The sequence below is a fragment of the Leptodactylus fuscus genome, chromosome 1 (assembly GCF_031893055.1).
Source record: "Leptodactylus fuscus isolate aLepFus1 chromosome 1, aLepFus1.hap2, whole genome shotgun sequence".
Lineage (NCBI taxonomy): Eukaryota > Metazoa > Chordata > Amphibia > Anura > Leptodactylidae > Leptodactylus > Leptodactylus fuscus.
The window spans coordinates 198,185,818-198,211,790 of record NC_134265.1 but is presented as its reverse complement, the minus strand read 5'-3'; the positions used below and the strand labels follow the sequence as shown (position 1 = coordinate 198,211,790).

Here is a 25,973-nt window from a genome sequence, read left to right as displayed (position 1 = left end):
GCCTAAGGGTGCATTCACACTTCGGATACGCTGACTGATTCTGAACGTTAAAACACGTTCAGAATCAGCGTGTATAAAGCAGATCCCATTCATTTCAATGGGAGCCGGCATATGAGCGCTCCCCATTGAAATGAATGGGCTGCTTTTTTCTCTACGAGTGCTCCCATTGAAGTGAATGTGAAGCGCTCGTGTGTACGGCTCGGAATGATAGGGCCATTTCACACGGCGTAAGCGCTCGGCTCATTCTGAGCCATACATGCGAGCGCTTCACATTCACTTCAATGGGAGCGCTTGTAGAGAAAAAAGCAGCCCATTCATTTCAATGGGGAGCGCTCGTATGCCGGCTCCCATTGAAATGAATGGGATCTGCTTTATACACGCTGATTCTGAACGTGTTTTAACGTTCAGAATCAGTCAGCGTATCCAAAGTGTGAATGCACCCTTAAGGGGTTATCCAGTTTCTAAGATTTATGATTTATCCTTAGGATACACCATCTACAGTATATTAGATCTGTAGATCACAGGTATTGAGGCAGCATGGGAGAACTGTAGCAGGGACTGTAGGTACTGCAGAGCTGCCCCACTGAAATCTGTGTAAGAAATTTGATTTTGCACTTCAGACCCTTCCCTACAACTTTATACCTGGCCTCTTTGGCAAGCCCTTTAGATAACTGCTGGACTAGAGAACCCTCCTTCCTCTTTGTATTTTGCCATATGCCCCTTTTAGTGCTTACTACAACAGTCCCAGTAGTTATCTTTCAAATGCAATGGAACGTCTGGATGTACTTATAACCGCTAATGATTTGTGTACATGTTCAGGTCTTCAGATGCAGTTGTTAACCCAAAACCAAGCGTAGATTACCGTACATACAGAGCGAAAGTGTAAAGGACCGATCCAACCACTCTTCTTTTTCCAATTGATTTCTGACTTTGGCTTAAATAACTGAATCTGAAAAGCCCAATGTATAAAGACACCTAGCTTACAAGATGAAGAAAGTTTCTGGAAACCGAAAGAGCTATTGATAACAGTTTTTGCCCAAAAAACATATAACCAAAACATACCATAGCTAACCATGTTGACAAGTCAGAATTCTACCATGGTTAATGACAAAAAACAGAGAATTATCATGAAACAGATGTGGCTTATGACAAAACATAATTATCACAGATCATGAGGCAAGTGACCAGGGGGCTTCAGTTTTACTGGGGACGTAGAAGGTCTCCACCATCTACCATTCACCTATATACTTGCTACTATTATATAATACTACTATTACTCTGATAAGTATGTATTTCTGAATTAGAGCTGTACACGGATAAGAAAGGACTTTGAAGTGTTCCACAAGACAAAGGGCAGGGGGCATTCACATCTTCCAGGACCGTTGTCTTGTAGTTCTGCTTTATATTGGTAACGTATACACCATTTACCTCAGTGCCTTGGGAAAATGGCAGATGGCAATGCCATTCCATCAAGAAGAGGCCGAGACACATACACACTTCTGAAGCCTAGGTCACTGCTATCTCCATAACTTCAGTGAAGAGGGTCCCTCCAGCTCCAGGGCAAAATCTTCGCAGACGCCCAACTAAAAAACTTATAGTACTGGTCTCCTCATATTAGGAAGTGACCTCTTTGGGCCCCATGACACGGGTACGACCACATTCTCTCAAGTTATATTACTGGTGCTAAGGGGTCAGGTGGGATAAGCTACCCTACATAACTGTTTCATCCAAAACCTCAACCCACCTTCATTTGACCCTTGTTATACCTGAACCATCCGCCAAAGATCACACATACATGTCCCATAGTCTCATGTATGGCCATTAGGGTACCCAGGGGTCTGACCCCCACTACCTGCCCCTATTCTATATCTTGTAGGATTCACCACTTATACATATAAGACCATGAGATTAAACCATTGTATTACTATACTTTCAGAACTGTCCCATTTCTTGTCAGCGGAAAGCCCCTGGTGCTCTGCCATAGAACATATCTCTCTGCTGTGTACGCTAGCTAGCATGCCGGCCATATCTGTGACAACCAACTCGGAACATGAGCTCGGCGGTCAAAAAGTCAGTTTTGCTCATAACCGACAATTCCCAGCAGCCCCTTTTCTTGTCGCCATGATGGTCAGGAGACCTATCTCTCTGCAGGGGAGCGATGGACGGAACTACGTTTCCCATGATGCAGTACAACTCGTCCTGACCTCACACTTCCGGGTGGTAATGGCGGCGGTGTAGACAAGCACGGGGCATCGGGATGTCGGTAGTAAGACTCGGTTCCCTGTCCCGGCTATTTCGGGAACAGGCAGCTCCGAGGACAGGGCTGTGTCTCACTTGTCGCCGAGTCCTTGGCAGAGGTGAGTGTTATAAGGACAGAGACACGTGAGCCTGTGACCTCTAACCTTTACCTCTCCTATCATATTGAAGGTGTGAGTGCCATGGCGTACACTGGTTGTATTACTGTGATGGCGTCTCTGAGCTGACTCCATGTGTATGTCACTAAGAAGTATACATAATGATAGTTCTATGTGTCACCTCATGCCTGTAACCCCCGTTGGCCTTGTTTCTCTGAGACACTGTGCAGTAGTGTGCTCCATGCTCACAAACCCCTCACTGTTTTATCACAATATTGTGATAATGGTTTACCACAATAGTTTTTTTGGAGGTTCTTTCTGGAAAAATTTGTGGCTACAACCCGAACAGAAAAATATGCCAATTTCTGAAGAATCTGTAAGAGTAATGGTGACATCATTTTCGGAAGTGGTGACACGAACATCACCAAATTATCAGAAAGTCCCTGGGCGGCATTTTACAGTCAGAGCAAAGTAGATGGGATTCTAGGGAATTCTAAGCCCACTTTGCGGTAAAATCTGCGGTGCAGTCACGCCTCGATTTCCAAAATCAGCATGATTTTGGAGATCACAGTATGTCAATTATACCTAAGGAGACGTTGTCGGTTTCACCATAGGTATAATTGAAACAGAAAGTCCGCAGAGGACACCACGGCAAACTTTCTGTCTGAAGCGCTGTGGGAAGAACCTCGATGCGTTGCCACCACTGTTTTTCCAGCAGCCTTTTTTTGCAACAGGACGCCCCGTGGGGGTCTTAGACCTTCATAGCAGAACCTGTAAATTTCTGTAGAGTTGTCCTTGAAAGAACATTCTATGTGATGTTGAAAATAAAAGCAAAGTTATTTATTAATATGACTGATTTGTATTTCTCCCCTTTTTTCTCTTTAACAACAAAAGGCTGCGTTCTGGAAAGCACATACAGATGTTCGTCTTCTGCCAAGCCTAAAGATGAGAACAGTGCCAGTGAGCGATGCCGGTTGGAACTCGTTGAAGGTCTGTAACAGGTTCTTGGATGTCAGCATGTAAATAACAGTCAACGTTACAGCTGTATTTGCTTAATAGTAGAGAACCGTCCAGTTATGTCTTAATATGTCCACTTTCAATACAATGGGACCCATCTAGATTTCATCCAACATATTGAAAGTGGGCATATTAAAGGGGTTGTCCGGGATAACTTGAAATCCCTACACTAGGCTATACTATACTGTCTTGGTATAAAACCCACATTATGCAGTAAAGGCTTCTGGGAAAGTCGGGCATGATGTTCAGGGTGCTTCCTATAGAGGGCAGCATAACAGAGGCACTGTCTCCCTATTTACATCTTGGGAGACAGATTTGCATATTCCTCCCATAATCCCTTGCAGTGGAGCAACTATGGCTGTATAAGTCTCCACACACCTAATAGGTGGTCTCTCCATAAGAATAGACATTATCCCCATAATCTACACTAGTCTAAACACTCTCCCCCACTTCATGATACTTAAAGGGGTATTCCCACGTCGCATACTCACCAGTCTTCACTGCTGTAAAATCTTTTTTCTTCCTGGTTTCTTGCATCATTTGGTGGGCGGGATTTGACATGCAACCTGTTTAGCTCCGCCCCCAAATTATCGTGTAGCTACGCCCAACGCATAGCGTGATCCTATGGGGCGGCTGAAGGGCGTGTGATGTCATCAAAGGTCCTTAAACACTATATGCACAGTATTGGACTATGAAGTACAGGCAGGAGCAACTCCATTCTGTGTTACATACAGAGACTGCCTGTCTCTGCCATAATGAACACAATTGAATTAGCTAGCCTGATAACTGGGAGAACAGAAGACGAGTTTAGAAATTCAAGCAGCTCCTCTCCTCTATCTGAGAGCAGGAAGGTAGGTCACGTGGTGTAGACACAGGAATAGCTAGATACACAGGCTGTCTCCCCTGCACTTAGCCCCTCCTCCCTCCCCCCTCAGAGCAGCAGATACATCACTTGACTTTTGAGCAGATAAGTCAGGGCTGTGGCCACAATGAATTGAATAAAGTAAGATAGTGGACAAACAAAGCAGTTTTGCTGAAGCAATGTATTTAGGAAAAGTCTTACATCCACATTAACAAGCAGTATAGATAGGATCCTTGTGATGGGACAACCCCTTTAAGTCCCTCTCCTGGCGAGACAGCTTCTCCCTCTGTAATGATTCAGTAGGGAGTGCACTGCTGCTGGTAATTCACCTCTACTGCGCATCCATGCATGCACAGTAGAGGTGGCTCATCGCTGGAGGAGGCGGAGCCATCAAACAGGAAGAAGCTTGGAGGATACGTATATAATATGGGTCTTGGGTTGGCCTGAGTAGGTAGGGAAGGAGGGTATAACTAGATTGACAGGGAGGGGAGAGCAAGGAAGGACGGCGGAGTAAGGTGAGATGGGTTAGTGAGGAAGTTACATGACAGGAAGCAGAAGCATGTAAACAAAAGCAGGAGATACCAGGGGCTCCCAGAGACGCCCAGAAATCACTCAAAACACACTAAAAGGAATATGGGTGCATTTATTACCCTATTAATAGCACTAACAGACACTTAAAAAAAAAACAAAAAAAAATTAGCCAGAGACATCCTTCTGCCTCGCGGCGCCAATCGCGCTGTGCTGTGGAGCGGGGAGGAACGCCCCCTCCCATCCTGATAATGCTGGTCTATGGACAAGCTGTGTGAGCAGAGGGAGGGGGCGTTCCTCCCCGCTCCACAGTACAGCGCGATTGGCGCCGTAGAATCATTCAGGACACAGCTCCAAAAATATGACCTCTTTCTTTGGCTCTCCAGCCAAACTCTGCCCACAGTCTACTGCTGGAGCTGGCTTCTTAAGCTCTCTTGAAGAGCAAACTCTCTGCAGCTGGAGGGGGGTGGAATGACAGGTGCCACTACCATCCTACCTGCCATTCCTAAAAATCCAGCCCAGTAACTGGAACTCTAAAATAACCCTCAGCAGACAATAGTTATCTGCTGAGAAACGTTCTTTCTGGAGTTTTTTTCATTTCACCCACTTTAGTAGTCTGGGTGAGATGTACACCCCCTCCATTACCTGACCAGCCATCGGCTTACAGTACTTAGTTAAAAATGACTTTTCCAAATGATAGAGCCCCTTTAATGGTTTGTAAGTGTAGTCAGAAACCCCTTCCATTCTTAACATTTTGCATCTGTTGTCTTTGGCCTGATTCACATCTGCGTTCGGTATTCTGCTCAGGGAGTCCGCTTGCGGATCGCCCGAACAAAATATCGAACACATTAAAAAATGGTGAGAAGTGAAAGCACACGGACCCCTATAGACTATAATGGGGTCCATGTGTTTTCTGTGCGGTGTCCGCATGAATCATGCGGAGAGAAAAGAAGTGCTTGAAGTACTTTTCTCTCCGCGTGACTCCCCGAATGGAATACCGAACACAGATGTGAAACAGGCCTAAGTTGACTAAAACAGTTAGTGGTATGCTTAAATGCCAAGTGTCCCCACATATTTACATCTACATATATATTTCTCATGTGTGTGTGAATATATATATATATATATATATATATATATATATATATATATATATATATATATATATATATATATATATTTATTTTCTCTATTAAGTCTTGCAGACCCGAGTACAACAACTGCTGGCAGATGAAAGTTTAATTTTGCGTGAAGATGAACGCGTGAAAGTACATTCAGCTCAAGACTCAGGGAAGATGAAAGAAAATGAGAAAATGGCGCATACTCCTAAACGTTGGCTGGAAAAGCTAAAAAATGAGCAGATCACAAAACATCAGAAACAGAAAGCATTAAATAGTTTGGAGAGAACTGAGTTTGCTACAATCAAAAGAGAGGCCAACCAGGCTCTGGGGAAGCAAGAAAAGAGTGCCAAGAAGCATCAGAAAACTAAAGCAGCAAAGCATCCATCAACATCACATCATATAACAGACAAAGATATAGAGATTGAAGAAAAGACAAGTAGCACCAATGAAAACTTAGTAGAGGATAAGGAAGGAAACAAACATAGTGGAGCCCAGCAAAACCTTCACTGCTACTTGGAGACATGCATATTCTTGGGAGAATTGAGCAAAGCCCAGAACTGCTTGCAATATTATCACCAGCACAGTTCAAGAAGAAGTCTTCTTAATATTTCTACATACAACCTGCTAATGAGGGCTTGGGCTAAGGAGGTAAGAAACAGAAGGAAGTACGACGAAAGAAAATGTAATCTAGAACAGAGTCGGGTATGATTAGGACTAAAGTTTGGGGGTCCCTAGAGTGGACTCAGTGAAAAGATTAGAACATGGCTATTTATTCCTTTTTTTTTCCCATCTTTATCTCGGCAGACCTCGCTTGCTCAGATTGGGCGCATATTTGCCATGTTAAAAGAAGCTTCCTTGACGCCAAATTTGGGATCCTATGCTGCTGCCTTGGAGGCAATGGGTCGCACTGAATCCAACACAAAAGCTATTCAGAGGTAAAAAAACAGGAAGTTTTAATATAGTGATCTGTGCAAGTATTTATAAAGCTTTCTTCTGTATTTCTTATTTTGCTAAATGGAAAATACATATATTGGTTGATAGTCACTGATTAAACAAATACAAAGTAGGACCATTGTAATTGGATAGGGAAAGTTTTTGTTTCAAAAAGGAAGTGCCTTTTTCATGAAAGTTTGTATTTTATTTATTTATTTTTATCACCAGTATTGTTAGAATATTTTATACCGATGTACTCTAGCAACTGGGCAGGATTGCTTCAGTGTGGCTTGAAGTTAAGTTGACGCTGGGTTCACATCAACGTTCGGTCTCCGTACTCAGGTTTCCGTCTTCTGCCAGCAGAAGACGGAAACCTGTCAGACCGGGTCCACCTGTGAGTGTCGGTGAACGTTTTATGCTCTCTGCGGTGAAAGCGTTTTTTTTTTTTTGTTTTGTTTTTTTTTTTTTAAACCAGACACAAAGTTCTGCATGTCCGACTTTTTGTCCGGTTAAAAAAAAAAAACGGTTTAGCCACGGAGAGCACAAAACGCTCACCGGCGCTCACGGCCGGATACTTTTCAAACCCAGATTCTGGTACAGATACTGCATCCCACAAGTCTTGGGTTAAAGGAATTTTCTGGCATTATAAGTCTGATGACCTATCCTTTGGTCATCAGTAGAAGATCGGTGGAGAATTTTACACCTGAGATCACTGTTAGTGCTGAAGCCTTTTTACTGAAAACCAAGCACCGTAGGTTGTATAGCTGTTGGGCTCGGTATTCCAACTGAGCCCGATTTCACTTGACTGAAGTGCCAGTAGGCCATTTATCATATTAATAAGATGTTACATGGCCTGTGAAGCAGAAGCAGCGTTCACAGAATGCCGCTGCCACTTCAAAATAATCTTTCATTAAATGGGTTTTCCAGGCAAAAAATTTTTTTTTTAAGAAAGGTCTGTTAGTGTTAATGGGTTAATAAAGGCACCCAAATACATTTAGCAGTGTTTTCTGGGTTTCTCTGGGAGCTCCTGGTATCCTCTGCATTTGTTTACATGGATAGCTTCCTGCAGTCTTAGCCAACAACTACCCTCTCACTTCCTCCCTCACTCCCCCCCCCTTTCCGTAGCTAGCCTGCAGCTACAAGCCTTTCCTACCTAGCTAGCTTATTTACTCAACCCCTCGACCCCCTCCTCACACCATCATACTTACCTGTCTTCTCGTCCTGGAGATAGCTTTGCGGTTCTGCTGTCCCCTCTTCTGCTAGCACCTGGGATCCGAAACTACCGCCTGCGCAGTAGAACAGACGCAGAAGCCATGAATGCACAATAGAATGCTGCTTCTTTGCTTCTGCTGACGTTGTATTGCACAGGCATCGGCTCTGGCTCTCTTGTCAAGGAAGTGACGCCCAACAGAAGAAGAGGAAGTGAGTGTTGGTGAGTATGAGGGGGAAGAAGAAGGGGGGCAGGAGAGATTAGTACTGGTGGCCTCCCGTCTCCGGAAACAGCAAAACGAAACATCACCAGGAAATCAGAAAATGTGCCTGGGGCGGTCCCATAATCATCCCAGGCATATTGTTGTTTTTTTTTCAAAGTTAGTTTATTAGAAGTTAGTTGGGGGTGGGGGGTTGTTAGCTTAGTGGTAAAGTTTTAATTTATCCCGGACAACCCCTTTAATTGTAATCAAGGTAAAATGTTCAATTAATCATGATTTGACAGACCTCCCGTCACCTTTTAAATGAAATTGTATAAAATTTATAAAAGTTTTTAGTAAATTGTTTTATTTTTAAACTACGTTTGTATCTAAATGTTAAATTCTGCTATTACCATACTGCAGTGTGTTCAGTGAGCTCAGTAACCATTACACAGGTGGAACCAAGTGGTCTCAGTTCCCACAGTGGAGCTTAACTGGTTTCTGTTTCCAAGGGTTTTGAAAACCACTATGGATATAAATCACTGGATCTACTCTCATTGTTTTGTTATAGATGCTTGAAGCAGATGAAAGAAGATGGGATGTCTGTTGATGAGCTCTTTCAGGGCCCTACATATGTTGAGGATGAGAGGGATATGGTTCTGAAAGCCATTCGACGAGTTACACCAGACTTTAAGCCTCCCACTAAAGTACAGATTGTGTGCACCTCCCAATTGGTTGAGAATTTCTATAGTAAAGTAAGCAAGAAGATTTTTGTTTTGATTAAAAAAAAAAAAATCAGACTGCTGTATATACCGTATTTTACTGGACTATAAGACGCACCTAGGTTTTAGAGGAGGAAAATAGGGGGAAAAAAAATTTGAAGCAAAAAATGGTAAAATATTTAATATATGGATATGGAAGTTGTAGTTTTGCAACAGCTGCAAGGCCACATTGACAGGTGACCCTGCAGCTGTACGGGAACGCATAGAGCATTTTTTTGCGGGGTCAGATGTACTTTTTAGTTATACCATTTTGGGGAATGTCTATTGCTTAGATCACCTTTTATTTAAATCAGAGGCAAAACGGTGAAAACCCCCCCCGACGGTTTGTCACATTTGATTTTGACGTTCACCGTACAGGAAAAATATTAGTAGACCGGGCATTTTCGGACACAGGGATACTTAATGTGTATGTGTTTCACAGTAATTTTCTACTTTTATATGTATTCTAGGGAATGGAGGTGATTTAGAACTTTTATTCATTTTATTTTTTTATTACATATTTTGAAAGCTTTTTTAAAAAACTATTTTAATAGTTCCCCTCCCCCCCCCGGGGGGCTTGAAGCTGCAGTCATTTGATTGCAAGTCCCATAGACGGCAATACAACTGTATTGCCGTCTATGGGACATTCTGTATATTACTATTACGGCTTGTCACAGACCAACCGAAATACTAATATAGCAGTGACAGGCCTGGGAGCCTTCAGTAGGCTCCCGGCTCTCACCAGAACAGGTCGGCTCCTGCGATATCGCCACTCGGGAGCCGGCCTGCAACTTTACAGGTATGGGCCCGGTGGGGACTGGCCCCGAGGAGAAGTGTGTGTGTGTGTGTGTGTGGGGGTGTATTTTTTTTTTTACACTTTGGGGGGAAGGGGGGGTTCCGTTTTTATGCCCGCAATTAGAATGCATTCTGATTGTGGGCATTAGCTTCGGGCCTCCGCGTATAGTGGAAGCCCGGGTGCTATGGCAGACGCTCTTCAGCAGAGCGGCCGCCAATACAGACCCGGCATCTGCCTTACAGCGGATGCTGGGGAGGGTTAGAAGTCGGGGCCTGCGGCATAACTACGCTCCTGTCCTGCAGGAAGCCAGCAGCGGCAGGAGTGATGCTGCTATTCCGCAGGGGCCGGCCTGAAATGAAAAAGGCACATAGGAGCCCGGGAGCAGTTTGGGGGGGTTATAAGTAATAAAGCCCACAATCAGAGAGGATTACAGTGGAGACTTGGTAGCTTTGGCGACCGCTCTGCAGCAGTGATGAGTTTGCACTCCCAGGAAACCTGCTTAAGCAAGTCCAGGGCCCACATCATTGCCCCACTCCTGCCACTGCATCACCCTGGAGCGGGGTGATGCATTTGGACTATCAGATGCACCCCCCATTTTCCTCCCAAATTTGTGTGTCTTATAGTCCGAAAAATATGGTATATTAAAAAATCCTCACTACAATCATTGGACTTAAGATAAGCTTTAAATGTCTGATTAATGTGGTGTGGCACCCCTACCTACCTAAGTGGGTATATTATTTCACCTGTGAGGTGGCAGTTATTTACTGCTTCCAGGCAGAGAATGATTGGAGAAGTGACTGTGCATGTCTGCAGCCCTCTCCATTCAACTCTATGGTAGTCACAAAAACATTCAACCTACTATAAGTTTAGGTGGAATTGGGGTTGGTGGGTCCTGTGCCTGTCAGGCATTTAGGGTATATCCTGTGCATGTGAATATCCATTTATGACCATTTTCTGTGTGACCGCAAAGATATGTTGGCTATGTATGTCATTTTATATGAAGTCTAAATATTCAATTTTCTGTCAGGAGTCGCCACCTTCCTACCCAAAAATGGGGTTCACAGTGTCTGATTTGCAAGAAAGATTTGAAGAACAGTTGAAAATTGAGAGCTGTGAAGCAGTGACTATAAACTCGGTAGAGGCTGTCAAACCAGTGCACGAGGAGAGAATAAAAGCGGTAAGATAACCCAGCTTCCTGGAAATTGACAATTTCCCGAAGCACCTAGGTAAAAGGAAAATGTTTGTTTTGGTACCGTGTTAGCCAGTGGTTATAAAATATAAAAAACAAAAAAAAACTTTGCAAGTCTTCAGTAGGTGATACCTTTTTTAATGGCTAACTCATAATGATGACAGAATATGACGTTTCGAAGCTTTCCTCTGAGCTTCTTCTTCAGATATAACTAAAAGACACTTTCTAGAGGCTGCATATTTATGTACAACAGGACACAGGGCTAGAATTACAGGAGGGAGGGGGGAAGAGGCTTATTACTATATACTTATAACAAGTTATAAGTATATAGTAATAAGCCTCTTCCCCCCTCCCTCCTGTAATTCTAGCCCTGTGTCCTGTTGTACATAAATATGCAGCCTCTAGAAAGTGTCTTTTAGTTATATCTGAAGAAGAAGCTCAGAGGAAAGCTTCGAAACGTCATATTCTGTCATCATTATGAGTTAGCCATTAAAAAAGGTATCACCTACTGAAGACTTGCAAAGTTTTTTTTTTGTTTTTTATATCCGAAGCACCTACTATATTTACCACCCTACTGGTACTTTTATTATTTCAGGAACTGATCATAAAGGTATTATCTTCTCATAGAGGACAAGGGAAGTGGTTCTTTGCACAGTTGCTATTTCTGGGTCAGCAGTGTGCAAACACATTTTTCTTTAGGTCCCTCTCTGTTACAGATCTTGAAGATGGGATGTCTGATAATGAGTAGAGATGAGCGAACACTATTCGAAACAGCCGTTTCAAATAGCACGCTCCCATAGAAATGAATGGAAGCGAGCATTCATTCCTATGGGTGTGTGCTATTCGAAATGGGAGTTTCGAATAGTGCTCGCTCATCTCTATTGAAGACCATTTCAGGTGGCTACCTCTTGAAGCTCATCAAGCAGGTCTCCTGCTCCTTATCTACAGTCTCACTGCTTGATTTGGCTCTGTATATTCAGCTCCACACATAGTGTTCTATGGAGAAGGGAGGGGTTAAGTAGGAGGCTGCTGTTGGCTGGTTAATTGATTTAATTCTTCATTATGTGCATTCCTAGTGTCTTATCTACAATCCTAGCAATGTTAAAAGAACAGCAGGATGTAACACGCAACAATTACTTGAGTATGTTTTCCAGCAGCCTCTTCATGGACTAATAAGGAGAAAGTAACTCAGCCTGAAAAGTAAAGAAGAAAAATGTTTTTCTTTGATAACATATGTTATAAAGTTTCTTGTCTTAACACATATTATTCATTAATGCAAAATTGTTTATAACTGGAGGTACACTTTAAGCCTTCCCCTAAAATATGAATTGTATGCACCTCTTTATAGGTCAAGAATTGCAAGGTTTGGGTGGGATCTTTCTGATTTATAGTAGTAGGTAGCAGCACAGTGTTTGTTGATATTGCTTTTCCATTATCAAATAATTTGTGGTAGCACTATAGGAAGCCATTAGGTAGAATAAAGGCAGTTTATTTTAAGGGTAGTTTCATACTGTCGGACTGCTGCACTTTTTTCATCTATAAAGTTAAATACTGACTGAAGGTACCTTTAAAGGGGTGCTCCAGTACCTTTTATATACCCTCCTGTCCACCTGTTCAGCGAGGGATCCAGTGTAGAGTCTTTGTTCAGGTTCCCGGTGTTTTTTGTTTTTTTTTACCATGGTTGACATGCTCCTTTGCAGTTTAAATCCGTGTTCGAGTATTAAATGGTTTTTCCCATCTCACTGTTTCAGCTTTGTCTGCAGTCTCTTCTTCTCAATTCCTGTATTTCTCCCACTTCCCCCCCAGCTTGCTGAACTACACTATGAGAAATCACAATACTTATGCAGATCAGATAATATGCACATGCTTGTAGAGAATGGACTCAGTGTTATCTGTGTGTTTACATATCGAGACAACAGACTGGCTTTATCAGCAAACCGCAATTAGCTGAACTGATTGTCCTGCTGGCAGAGCAGTGAGTGAAGTCACTTATTCTATTTCACAGGTCTGTGGTTATAGCAACGCTTTGTAAACAATGGGAGGAATAAGTTCATATAACAGCCAAACAAAGCAGCATTTCTAAAGCAATACATTTAGGAAAAGTCTTCAATTTACATAAGCTACCAGTATAGACAGGATCCTTGAGCTGGGACAACCCCTTTAATACAGTGTTCATATGTAGCATCCGAGCTTGTTCAGTGATGGGCTGAGCATTTGTGCACAGACAAATAGTAAAGACCGTGCAGAACAGACAGGTGAGTAAAAATAAATGTAATGGACCATACCTTCAATTTTTTAAATTTTATTTTACTTTAAAGGGGTTGTCCAGGATTAAGGTTTTTTATGCTTTATTCTAAGGATAGGCTATAACTACCTGATTGCTGATGGGAGCCCCTGCACTGATTAGATGTACAGAGTTGCTTTCCTTCTATATACTTTTTTTGTTTTAATCTGAACAGATCCCGACAATTCTGTGCCAGAATTACTTATTCTAGCTTTCTAGTGGTGGGAACTTTATTTTTCTCAAATTCTTCTCTAAATCTTCTGCACAAAAGAAAATTTGAAAGCTAACATGCTAGCTACATACAGGTTCCACTAGAGGGCGCATAAAGATAACGCAGGCAGCTGTAGACAGCATGGTATCTTGTGAATCCAGTTCTGCACCATTGACACCTGTGTGAATCTGGTCTACTAAGGTTTCTGCCGTGCGACTTTTCGCACGGCTAGCCGCATCGGGATACCGATGCACTGTATGAATGGGCCTAATCAGGAGGAAGTTTCTAGCACTTGTACGCTGCAGTTGACTCAGCTGCGTAATCCGGCTGATAATGGGGCATGTCACTTTTTTTTTTTCTGCTAGCTGAAAAAAATTGCTAGCAGAAAAATACTGCTCCCTTTGAAATGAATGGAAGACGTTTTTGCAGGTGAATTTTGAGGCAAAAAACTGTGAATATACCCAAAAGGTTTTCTGAGTTGGCACAAGCAACTGCTCACCCACTGTAACCACTGCACCATGGATATAGACTTGGCCAGTAGGAGACTGAGACTAGGAGTATCAAAAGATGATGGTTCCACCTCCAGGCCATACCCTCTACACAGACAATATAATTGTCAGTTTTAACCTAGTGTCCGTACATTCTTTTAGGCCTCCTCCAACCTTACGGAGCTCCTGGACTTCCGCAATTTCTACATTAGTTCCCTGTATGGGCTGGTGACTAGGCTACATCTAAGCCCGCCATCTTTTTGGAGGTCTCTCTGCTTCTTCCTATCCCCTGCATGCAGGAAACTCCTGGCGAAGGACCCTCAGTTCTCCTCAGGAAATTCTATTTCTTATTTCCTGTTTTACTTCTGCTTTTCCAGCAGCTTGGAAGCTCCTCAGGAATTTTTTGCCTTTCTGAGGGCTACAGCACCATGGATATCTTCTCTGTGCACCCTCTTTGTAACAGTTGGCAATTGGATCTTTTTCTGGTGGTCTGGTAGATTAACCCTTTTGGGTTTCCCCTATTTTCCTTCCACTATGTCTTCCCATGAAGAGACAACCCATCCCTTGGCCCCCTCTGGTGCTGCCACATTTTATATGTGTGTCCACTGAAACAAAAAGTTACCATGCAGCCATATTGAGTCCATCTGCTTTCTCATCCTTCCATCTAAGCCAGTTCAGGACCCTCCCAGGCCCTCTTCGGTAGAACACACTGTGTCCTTCCCTACCGTCTTCCCATGGGAATCTTAATCTCGTTCTTGAGGCTCCCCTCTTTGAGCCTTTGCGGGTTATCCCTCTTCGCTTTCGCTGTCCTGGAAGGTTGCCTTCCTGGAGATCATTATCTCCATCCGCAGGGTCTCTGAACTGGCTGCCCTGTCCCTTTTCTTGTTCTCTGCAAGGACAAGGATGTCCTTCGTCCGCCTCTGTCTATTCTGCTTAAGGTGGTTCTTTTCATCCACGTGAACAAGGACATCCATCTTTCAGCCCGGACCCCAAGCACTCACTTGAACTTTCCCTTCACTGTCTGGACATGGGCTACCTGGGTCGATTTGTCTCTCGCTGGCCCCTTTTGTTGTTTGGACACCTTGTTCATTCTCCCTGAGGGCCTTTGCAAAGACATGGCTCCTTGCAAGGCTTCTATCTCCCGATGGATTCAATCTGCGATGAAGGAGGCCTATCAGCTTAAGGATAAGATGCCACCCCTCTGTGTGATGGCTTACTCCACGAGAGCTGTTGGAGCCTCCTGGGCTGTTTGGCATATCAAGCTTCCACTGCCCAGGTCTGCAAAGCTGCCACCAGGGCCTCTGTCCACATGTTCACCAATTTTTACCAGATCCATTCTGTGGCCTCTGCTGTTGCCAGTTTGGGTCATAAGGTTCTGCAAATGACTGTGCGCTAAGTTGCTCGCATGGCTGTGTAATTCCTATCCTTTGAGACTACTTTAGGGCATCCTGTGGTACTGTGTCCCCCAGTGAAATAAGCGAGAAAAATGGATTTTGGTACTTGCTGTAAAATCCTTTTCTTGTTATATTCACTCAGTGATACACCCTTGTTTTTTTTTTTTTTTTTGTTGCTCCTGCCAGGCCTGTTTTGTTTAGTTTTCAGGTTTAGGACTGGTGGTGTTGGTTCCGTGTTCTTTTTTTTTTTTAAATGTAGATTGTGAGCCCCACATAGAGCTCACAATGTACATTTTTCCCTATCAGTATGTCTTTTTTTGGAATATGGGATGGAAATCCATGCAAACACAGGGAGAACATACAAACTCCTTGCAGATGGTTTTTTGCCCATGGCGGGATTTGAACACCAGGACTCCAGCTCTGCAAGGCTGCAGTGCTAACCACTGAGCCACCGTGTGGCCCCCGGTTCCGTGTTCTTTTGTTTTTGTTTCTTTTGTTTCTCTCCTACTGTTGCATTACAAACTGAGCAGCACAGTGTCTGTAGAGAGGTTATAGCCCAGAGGCAGAGCGGACTTCTTTTGATACTCCTAGTCAGGAGTCAGCACTCCTAGGGCTGTCCCCCAAAGAGAAAAGGATTTTATAGGGAGTACAAAAATCCATTTAATTCTCTGCTTCTTGTTATCCACTTAATTATAGAATGTTTATCGGTACTTTTACACATCTCTCTCTTTTGGTTTCAGCATGCAAATCCATACTGAACTTTTGGTGAAAATTTACAATCGTACAAATGTTTTCTATTTTCAGAGGGAAGTGCTGAATGGTCTACGTTCTGGATGGGTAAAGGACCTGCACCATGCTTTTCGCGACTCAAAGAATCACCTGGCAAAAATCAGCAGGAATACACGTAGAATCAACTTATACCCTTATCTATGTCTGTTGGATGAGGCGCATTATGTAGACATTATGCTACAGGTTCGTAGAAATAGCTATATGTGTATGGGTGTAGATAGAGTGAGAGGGAGAAGTTGTGTAGAATAGACTACATACAAAATGCCTATCTCTGTAAATTTATAAATCCTATCTTAGAAATATCCTGTAAGTCTTATTGCTCTCAGCCTATATGCACATGAATGTTTGTATGTATGGGTCTGTGAGAAAATGGCAGGAACAGCACATAATACCCATGTGATATCCGTGACCGCCATGGATCCATACATTTCAGTAGGTATGGGCCAGGAAAAAGACCTATCCTGAGTTTTACCCCAGGGCAAAACATATTCCTGTCCTAACAGGTCCCCTATAGCTGTTTGTTGCATCTTTGGTGGGAAGGTTCACAGCACTACCCAGCTGAAGACAGAACCAACAGAGTGACGTCATGTGATGCAAAAAACGAATGCAAACGTATGCACAGCCATTAATGGATCAGTTTTTTTGATGCATGAATTGACATCAGTTTGCGTCAGTTTTTTTTTATTAAAATAAAGGATCTGTTAAACTGACTTGAAAAACATGATGTAAAAGGGGCCTAAGTTTGGCTAGATAAAGGACCTGTGCTCCCTATGAACCTTTATGCTAGCCACCCTCTGTAGAAGCTGTTGGTTTATATCTTGCCTGACTGCTCCATACTTGAGCATGTACTGTCCAACGAGAAAGGAGGAGGCCGCTCTCAGTGCCTTATCTCCCTGCATACTAAACTATTAATCTTTCCTGACATCGAGAGAGAGTCAGGACACCTTCATACACATTAGATCAGGGGTGCTCACACTTTTTCAGCGTGTGAGCTACTTTATTAGCTGACCAAGGCAAAAGATCTACTAGGGAGGGGCCGGGGCGGGCATATGAGCGGGGCCGGGCGGACTTGTGGGCGTTGCGGGTGTGTCTGTGGGCAGGGCCGGGAATGTGGGTAGGGCCAGGCGGATTGTGACAGCAGGAGACACCGGCGTTCGGTGGCTGCCCAGGGATCCCCGCTGTCTGCTTCTTCACAGCACAGACTGAGAGTTATCTCTGGACACTGGCAGGCTCTGGCTGTGGCAGCCCCGCCTGCCAGTGCCCGGAGATGACTCTCAGTGCACTCTCTCTGCACTGTGAACAAGCAGACACCGGGGATCCCTGCAACCCGCGATCGACCCATACGTCCTTTGTGATCTACCAGTAGATCGCGATAGACGTATTGGGCACCCCTGCATTAGATGGTTGGCCAAACCCATGAAGTTCAGCAGGTGTTTTTTGTTTTGTTTTGTCTTGTACCTTGTGTTTCTGTTTAAAATTTACTGTTTGCCTCCCCATAGACCTTGTCCAAGATTCCACCTACTGGAGAATCATTCTTATTGCTGTCACAAGATATTGGAATGAAGATCTATAATAGGTTTTCAATCCGCCAACAATTGCAGTGTAGTCATATGGACAGAATTCGCTATTTATATAAAAACTATAGTCAATTGTTATCCAAAGAGGGACAGGTAAGATTGATTCCATGATATGTTGGAAATTTTTGTCAGATTTACTGTTCTTTTTATAAGGAACATGCATTCATGACATCCCTATGTTTCACATATAGATCTCTTGCCTGCTCCCAAGGGAATTGTGGGAGAACTTGGAACATGAAAATTTTGGAGGCTCCTGCTCACCACGTATACACTCCTCATGGCCACGGTCTCTTCTAGTACAGTTGGGAACACACCTGGTAGAGTTAATGGTCCAAACTATAAAATTGCAAAATAACATGTCCAGCTCTCGGAGTGAACAAAAACTCATACCAGTACTGTACCACATGTACTCTTTTCGCAGCACGCGCCAGGTACTTTTGTTTTGCTATGTGATTGGTTAGTAATTATGGTAAGCATGGTATGAACAGGTAGGCTTTTTTTTTTCAGTTTGAGAAAACTAAAAATACACAAAACATTAAAGAATACATCTTGGCAATTTTTCACTCAGTATCTTCCTACCTAACTGGCAGAGCAATCTCTTTAACCCCATACCACCATAGCCAGTTTTGGCCTATATGGCACGCTATTTTTTTAAATTTATTTTTTCTGTCCCTTTCAGAATGTTGATTTCTTTTTTTTGTTAATATAATTGGATGAGGGCTTGTTTTTTGTGGGATTAGTTGTATGTTTTAAAGTTGTCACCATTTTGGCATTTTGGAATAATAACTAGACATATAATTTATCCGCTCTTTACTGGATGGAATTGGTAAAAATAGCAATTCTACCATTGTTTGTTTTTTTTTATTTTGTTTTGTGTTCACTTTACAATGTAAATTATATGTTTACTTTATTCAGAGTGTTTTTCGCCATATAATAAGAACCATAACTTCCATAGTTGCTACAATATTTACCATGCTATCCAAAAATAAAAAAACTTGATAGTCTTCAGTAGTTGATACCTTTTTAATGGCTAACTCATAATGATGACAAATTACGACGTTTGGGAATTTGCCATTCGGAGTTAGCCATTAAAAAGGTATCAACTACTGAAGACTATCAAGTTTTTTTATTTTTTTATATTTCCAACCCACTGGCTAACACGGTACAAGAACGAACATTTTCCTTATACATGCTATCCAAGGAAGATAACTACCCCATATTAGGAGAACAAAAATATAATTTCTCCAATATCACAAAACAAAACAAACAACATCTCAAAACAAAAATCCCTAGGTTCTGTTCATTTAGTACTAAAATTGTGTACCCCTACTTTGAAAGAAGGACATCCAAGCCCCGCTTGACTATGTACTGTGTATCAAGCAGCACAACATCCTATGGAAGCGAGTTCCGTAGTCTTATCACTCTCAGTAAAGAATCCCTGTCTATGATGATGATAAAACCGTTTTACCTATAGAAATGTGATGACTACGTAACGCACAATCATTAATAAAAGTATTAAAAAGAGGTCCCAGTACTGGCCCCTATGGCACTCCACTTGTGACCCAATCTGATTGTGTGTGAATAATTAACACCATTGTTGTTGTCCTAGTTATTAACCAATTTACAAATATTTCCCTTAGACTCAACATTCTCATTTATATACTAGTCTTTATCATTTTATCACAACAGCATACCTGTGTTATAGTGTATTTGTCATTCTTATACTGATATACTGCCTATTAGACTCTGCCTCAAGCAGAGTCTTATAAAGTTGCTAGACCCAAGAGTTCCCTTCCATGATTGTATTTAAAGGGGCTCTGTCATTGGGAAAAGTCATTTTTAACTAAACATAAACTTGCATAGCCTTTAGAAAGGCTATTCCACACCTACCTTTAGTATGTAAATTGCCTCAGTAGTTTTTGAATGAGCCTGCTTTTATTCATATGCTAATTCGGCGTGCACAGGAGGTTCTCAGCAAGCACTGTCTGCTATGCGTACAGCACAGGATGCTACGGCTGATGACTCATCTCTCTGCTCTCACACACATAGCAGACGGTGCTCCCTTAGACTTCCGGAGTGCACGCTGAAGCCTAATTAGCATATGAATAATAACTGGCTCATTCAAAAACTACCGAGGGGAATAACGTACAAAAGGTATGTGTGGAATAGCCTTTCTAAAGGCTATGCAAGTAAGTGCTTGGTTAAAAATGACATTTCCCAATGATAGTCAATGTAGCATTAAAGGGGCTCTGAGTTTCTAAAAGATTAAACGGAGTTATTTCTGCGCTGGTTTTTACAGCATAACCCCAGTTGTCAGTTAAGTTGGTGATCACATGGGCACAGCTTCTGTGTCCATGCGATCACTGTTATGTACATATACAATGTTTTGCTGGAACACTTTCTCTTTTATACCATACATGCTGCATATGATCTCCTGATTTTCCCTGTTCCTCTATAGTTACCTGTGTTCATTTATGTTCCTGTTTACAGATTGGTCTCATTAAACCACACCCAGTTTACAGCCAGCTATTGTTGGATGCAGGAGAGACACTGCTAACTTTTGAAACTGCTGTACTGCCAATGCGATGCCCTCCATTGCCTTGGACTTCTCCCCATTTTGGAGGCTACTTGCTTTTTCCTGCTAAGCTTATGCGATGCAGTGAGGGAGCAGTACAACATCAATTGCTTCTGGATAAGAGTGCCCCAGGCCAACTTTTTCCAGTGCTAGATTCTCTCAACCAGCTTGGAATATGTGCATGGCGGATTAACCAACCAGTTCTGGATATTATTGTGTCCATCTTCAATGATAAAGGCAATGAAAAACTGGACATTCCTCCACCTCTATCGGAAGCTCCTGCACTTCCAGTTCAGAACCCGGGGGCACTGAGCTCATGGGATAGGATGTCATACCAGAAGGAGCAGGCACGGTGCAGGAAGAAAGCAGCTGAAATGTTTAGCCTGCGTATGGACTCTCTTTATAAACTGTCTATTGCCAATCATCTGAGAGATCAGATTTTTTGGTTTCCTCACAACATGGACTTCCGTGGTCGGACCTATCCTTGTCCTCCATATTTTAACCATTTAGGAAGCGATGTGACACGGGCTTTACTGCTGTTTGCTGAAGGTCGGCCACTTGGTCCAAGTGGCTTAGATTGGCTTAAGACTCATCTCATCAACCTTACTGGACTCAAAAAGAAAAACTCCCTCCAAGAAAGGAAGCAGTATGCAGACGAAATCATGGATGAAATACTGGACTCTGCTGATCAACCTCTGACTGTGAGCTTATTATTATTTTTCAATCGCCTCATTTCTGTTTTAATTTTCATTGCTCTCATTGTTTTGTTTTTTTTGTGTTTTTTTTCTTCACTCAGGGTAGGAAATGGTGGATGGAAGCAGATGAGCCATGGCAAACATTGGCATGCTGCATAGAAGTTGCAAATGCATCCCGCTCTCCAGATCCTACTAAATACATATCTTATTTTCCTGTTCACCAGGTAAAGTTGACCACAATGACTATCGATGTTTGTGGTTACTGGGGGTGACTGTTCTTCCTTTGTGTCATCTTATGTAGTCTTAATAGTGCCATGATCTGAAAATGCCAAAAATAGCTAAGCAGTGTACCACAGGCTGCAAGATGTATACTGTATGAAACTAAGAAAGAAATTGCCTCCAGCTGACTTCATTAACCTCTACATTAAATTTCCTTTATTTATTAGATTACCCTGCCTTCATGAATTATAGTTGGTATTATGCATTGTAACAATTTTTGCTTTAGGTCTGTGACTTCTTAGTATTGCACAACTGGCATTCAGGTAGTTTAGCCTATAAGTGAACAACGTGTAGACTTCGTCCTGACTTCCTACGTAAGTCAAAAATAGGCTTTATCCCACTGCAGTTGAATTTCTAAGCAAGTTGTGATGAAATGTTGCAAGGTCTCCTGCACTCTAAGAAGCAAGTGGCAGGCACCTGCTCCTAGCACCCAGGATCAGAAAGCCACAGCATCTAAGATGTTTTGGAAGGAGAGAGCTTCCTCCTGTAAGCATCAGCACTTTTACATGGCCCGGGGACTAATGACATCCCACAGGGTTGCCTCTGTATAATTCTATTAGGCTGTGCATTAAGTTGTCTGTTAGAATACGACAAGCTGTATAATACATTGTGCTATATAGGTAGTGTAATTATTTTACATGCGATCAGAAGATTGAAAGTTAAAGGGGCTCTATCATTGGGAAAAGTCATTTTCAACTAAGCACATCCTTGCATTGCCTTTAGAAATGCTATTTCACACCTACCTTTAGTATGTAAATTGCCTCAGCAGTTTTTGAATAAGTCCATTTTTATTTATATGATAATTAGCTTCTCTGTGCACTCTGGAAGTGTCTGTGTCTGCTATTCTCTATGTGTGTGAGAGCAGAGAGAGGCGTCATCCCCACAGCAGACTCTCTGCTCTCATACACAAAAGGTATGTGTGGAATAGCCTTTCTAAAGGCTATGCAAGTCTGTGCTTAGCTAAGAATGACTTTTGCTAATGATTAGAGCCCCTTTAAAGTCCCCTAGGGGGACTAAACAATAGTATTTAAAAAAAGAAACAAAACACATTAAACTGAGGGTTGTCCTATCTGTAATGATCTGAGCAATACGCGCAATTGTAGTGTTTTTACCTGCACATTACAGCGTGAAAAAAGCACTGCAAGAATTACCGTTTTATTGTTGGACACCGAAAAACAAACAAAAACAAAAAAAACAAGAAAGAAAAAACTAAAACTGCTACAATTTTCGAAATCGCATTGTATTTGCTACGCATGTTTTTTTCACAATGTGTTGATGGGACTTTGCAGAGACTATAAAATGCCACAATTCTTTCTGCGACATTTCCGCCACAGCCAAAACGCATCGTTTTGGAAGAGATCCTGGGACGTCACAGGCAGTGACGTCACGTGCCCTTCTCTGATTGGCCTCAGTGGTTACATGTGGAGGGGATTTTCGATGGAAGATAACAATGGACCATGAGGAACATGCTGGGAGGCACCAGGTAAAGTGAGTATGGTTCTTTTTTTATTTATTTTTTAACCTCCCCTGGCCAACTCAGAGCATCAGCAAGGCACATCTATATTTGCTGCTATATGGGAGCCCATACATCCGGTCAGAGGACCTGGATCCTACATTTCAATAAGACCTCTCCTTCCGCCACAGTCACCGGCCACCTCTGGTCTTCCCCAAACATAGGACATTTACCATCACTTGAGGGAACAATGGCTTTACCAGGACTGTCCCTTGTGTTCAACCCAGAAGTCGGACGTTTTTTCACTATCCAGACCAGTGTGTCTCCAAGTGGTCAGAGCCTCCCTCGGTGAACCTAGTGATATCTAGGCTCTCCAAGACTACTATTCTGTCCTTAATGGGCTCCATCTCCCTCAGCGATTCCTCTAGATAAGAGGGTGTACTTTCGTCAAGGCGGAGGCTGGCTCCGCCCTGTGACCTACCTTCGCTGCTTCTTTGGTAAGCAAGGCATGAACTTCTTGGACCAAAAAGCTGCAGGCAGGAGCCTCCAATGAGACTCCCATCCAGGACAACCAGCTGCTTGTCTCTGAATGCGACCTGAACACTTCCGAGTACCTATACAATTCTTCCCTGGAAGCAGCTCATCCTTCTTTCAAGATTGCCGCCAATGCAGTGGCAATCCGCCGTACTGTTTAGATTCATTCGTGGAAAGCTGGCAAGGGAATCCACAGGGGGAAAAGCTCTCTCCTCCCCCAAAAGCGTTCTAAGCGCCAGCCACCCTCCTCCAGATGCTCTCAGCATTTTTGCTCCTTTCATGGCTCTACCTCTCGCTGTAGAGGACAGTATCTCTGGAACTCCGACTCCAAGAAGCCGTCTTTTAAGCACAGACCTACTCTTCTAAACCTTCCTCTTCCAAACCCTCCTGTGCATGAAGGTCTTCCTCTTACTTGGGCCTCTTGGGTGGGAAGGAAACTGCTCTCCTTCCAGGAAGATCTGGCTTGCCAGCTTCTGGTTCCGAAAGATGGTGTCTCGACCGGCTACTCCATCCATTTGGAAGATTTTTTTTTTCTGTCCATTTTGCCTTCTTCCCCCACTCGAGCGGCCACTATTTTCCAAACTGTCTTCATACTCCAGTGGCAGGAAGTCAATGATTTTCATTCGCTCTCCTTTACTCTTCCTAGGATCCTGGCTTTTCTGGTCTGGTCTGGACCAAGGTCAGGACAGGTTTCAGCTTTTTCCATTCTTTTTCAGAAGACCCTGGCCTTCCGGCCTTAGGCTAAAACCTTCCTGTGGGGAGTAGCACATTGTGCTCCTCCTTACTGTCCTCCTGTGGGACCTTAATCTATTCCTTGATGTTCGTCAGGCTTCCCCCTTCAAGCCTTTGGGGGATATTTTTCTTTGCCTTCTTGGTGGCCATTACCTCTGTACGCAGGGTCTCTGAACTTCCTGCCCTGTCCTGGATGCCTCCTTTTCTTGTTCTTCACAAATATAAGGTCATCCATCACTGTTTTTTCTGTCTTATGTGGTTTTTCCATGTTAACGAGGACATCATCTTACCATCTTTCTGTCCAGACCCCAAGCACCTATGTGTACATTCTATTCACTGCCTGGATGTTGTCTGTACCCTTTCTGTCCTTCAAAAGCCTTGTTTATTCCCCCTGAGGGCCTTTACAAGAGCCTGTCTGCTTCTGAAGGCTTTTATCTGCCAATAGATCGGGTCTGCTACTAGGGAGACTTATCAGCTTAAGAGTAGGGCACTGCCCCTCCTTGTGACAGATCACTCCACAAGAACCATTGGAGCTTCCTGGGCTGTTTGGCATCTACTGCCCAGGTCTTCAAAGTTGTCCACACTTTCACCAATGTTACCAAATCCATTGTGTGGTCTCTGCTGATGCCAATTTAGGACATAAGATTTTGCAAGAGGCTGTGCGCTAGGTTGTATGCATGGCATGTAATTTCCACCCTGTGGGACTGCTTTAGGACATCCTAAGGTGCTTTGTCTCCCCAGTGAAATAAACAAGTAATTTATTTACTTTATTTATTTAGTACTCACTGTAAAATCATTTTCTATATTTACTGGAGGACACAGATCCTATACTTAAATGTTGTTCCTGCTCGAGCAGGTTCAGCCCATTCTGTTGGTTCCGTGTTCTCTTTTGTTTTTGTTTTTTTGTGTCACTCCTACTGCTGTGGTACAAATGGACTAGCACAGTATCTGTGAGAGGGTATAGCCCAGAGGCAGACCCGACATCTTTTGATAATCCTAGTGTCAGCCTCTTATTGGTTGATTCTATGCCCGTGGTGCTGTCTCCCCCAGTGAATACAACAAGAAAAAGATTTTACAGTGGGAATGGAAAAAAAAAGTTAAAAAAGTAACAGCTTTTGAAAGCAGGAGAGTGAAAAATGGAAATAAAAAAAATGGCTGCATCGGGAATTGGGTTAAAGATGAATTTAATAAACAGCTGTTTTCTATAGGATGGATCATGTAATGGTCTCCAGCATTATGCTGCTCTTGGAAGGGATGAAATTGGAGCCAGATCTGTAAACCTTATGCCCAGTGAGACTCCACAGGATGTATATAGTGGGGTTGCTCAACAGGTAATATAACAATTGACTAGCGTGATGTGAATGCTACAGTATATATAAAATTGTTGATGCCAAATTGTATTTCTGCCTCATGCCCTCAGGTTGAGGAATTCCGTAAGATTGATGCCATGAAAGGAATTAAAATCGCTCAGGTTCTTGAAGGGTTCATTGGACGTAAAGTGGTAAAGCAAACAGTAATGACTGTGGTGTACGGAGTGACTCGATATGGAGGGAGGCTTCAGATTGAAAAAAGGTTACGAGAGTTGGATTCTTTCCCACAGGTTTGTGGGGGACAAGAGTATAAAAGGTTTTAAGTACAACTACCTTCTCTGGGTAACTGAGTTTTCCTATACGTTCCTCACAGATGGGTAAACTAAAGTTTTTCTTTTCTACTAGGAATATGTCTGGGAGGCCTCCCATTATCTTGTGCAGCAAGTGTTCAGCAGCCTTAAAGAAATGTTTTCTGGCACTAGATCCATTCAGGTAACCAAATCTTCCAAGTCAATCAAAAATTAAAGGAAAAACATTCCAAGTATTTCATCATTGTTAATAAGTAAGGGATGACCCTGGACACTACATAATCTAAATGATAGCAGTCTGCATATCAATCTATATGTACTTTATAATTAGATGATGGTCAGGCAGTTTATATGGTCGGGTACCTATATGACAA

The 25,973-nt window shown here is 42.8% G+C and overlaps 1 protein-coding gene across 1 annotated transcript in view; it reads left to right on the top strand.

Annotated features, from left to right (window-relative positions):
- Positions 1-2,226: 2,226 nt before the first annotated feature.
- The window catches only part of POLRMT (RNA polymerase mitochondrial), a 41,310-nt gene continuing 17,563 nt past the window's right edge, over positions 2,227-25,973 (top strand). The window contains exons 1-14 of the mRNA XM_075281086.1: positions 2,227-2,357; positions 3,249-3,344; positions 5,959-6,530; positions 6,687-6,817; positions 8,796-8,979; positions 10,809-10,958; positions 16,152-16,319; positions 17,636-17,806; positions 17,905-18,144; positions 20,204-20,989; positions 21,085-21,207; positions 25,190-25,312; positions 25,402-25,581; positions 25,697-25,783. Coding sequence (XP_075137187.1) covers positions 2,258-2,357; positions 3,249-3,344; positions 5,959-6,530; positions 6,687-6,817; positions 8,796-8,979; positions 10,809-10,958; positions 16,152-16,319; positions 17,636-17,806; positions 17,905-18,144; positions 20,204-20,989; positions 21,085-21,207; positions 25,190-25,312; positions 25,402-25,581; positions 25,697-25,783 — 3,111 coding nt within the window. The 5' untranslated portion in view covers positions 2,227-2,257. The remainder of the gene's footprint in view (positions 2,358-3,248; positions 3,345-5,958; positions 6,531-6,686; positions 6,818-8,795; positions 8,980-10,808; positions 10,959-16,151; positions 16,320-17,635; positions 17,807-17,904; positions 18,145-20,203; positions 20,990-21,084; positions 21,208-25,189; positions 25,313-25,401; positions 25,582-25,696; positions 25,784-25,973) is intronic.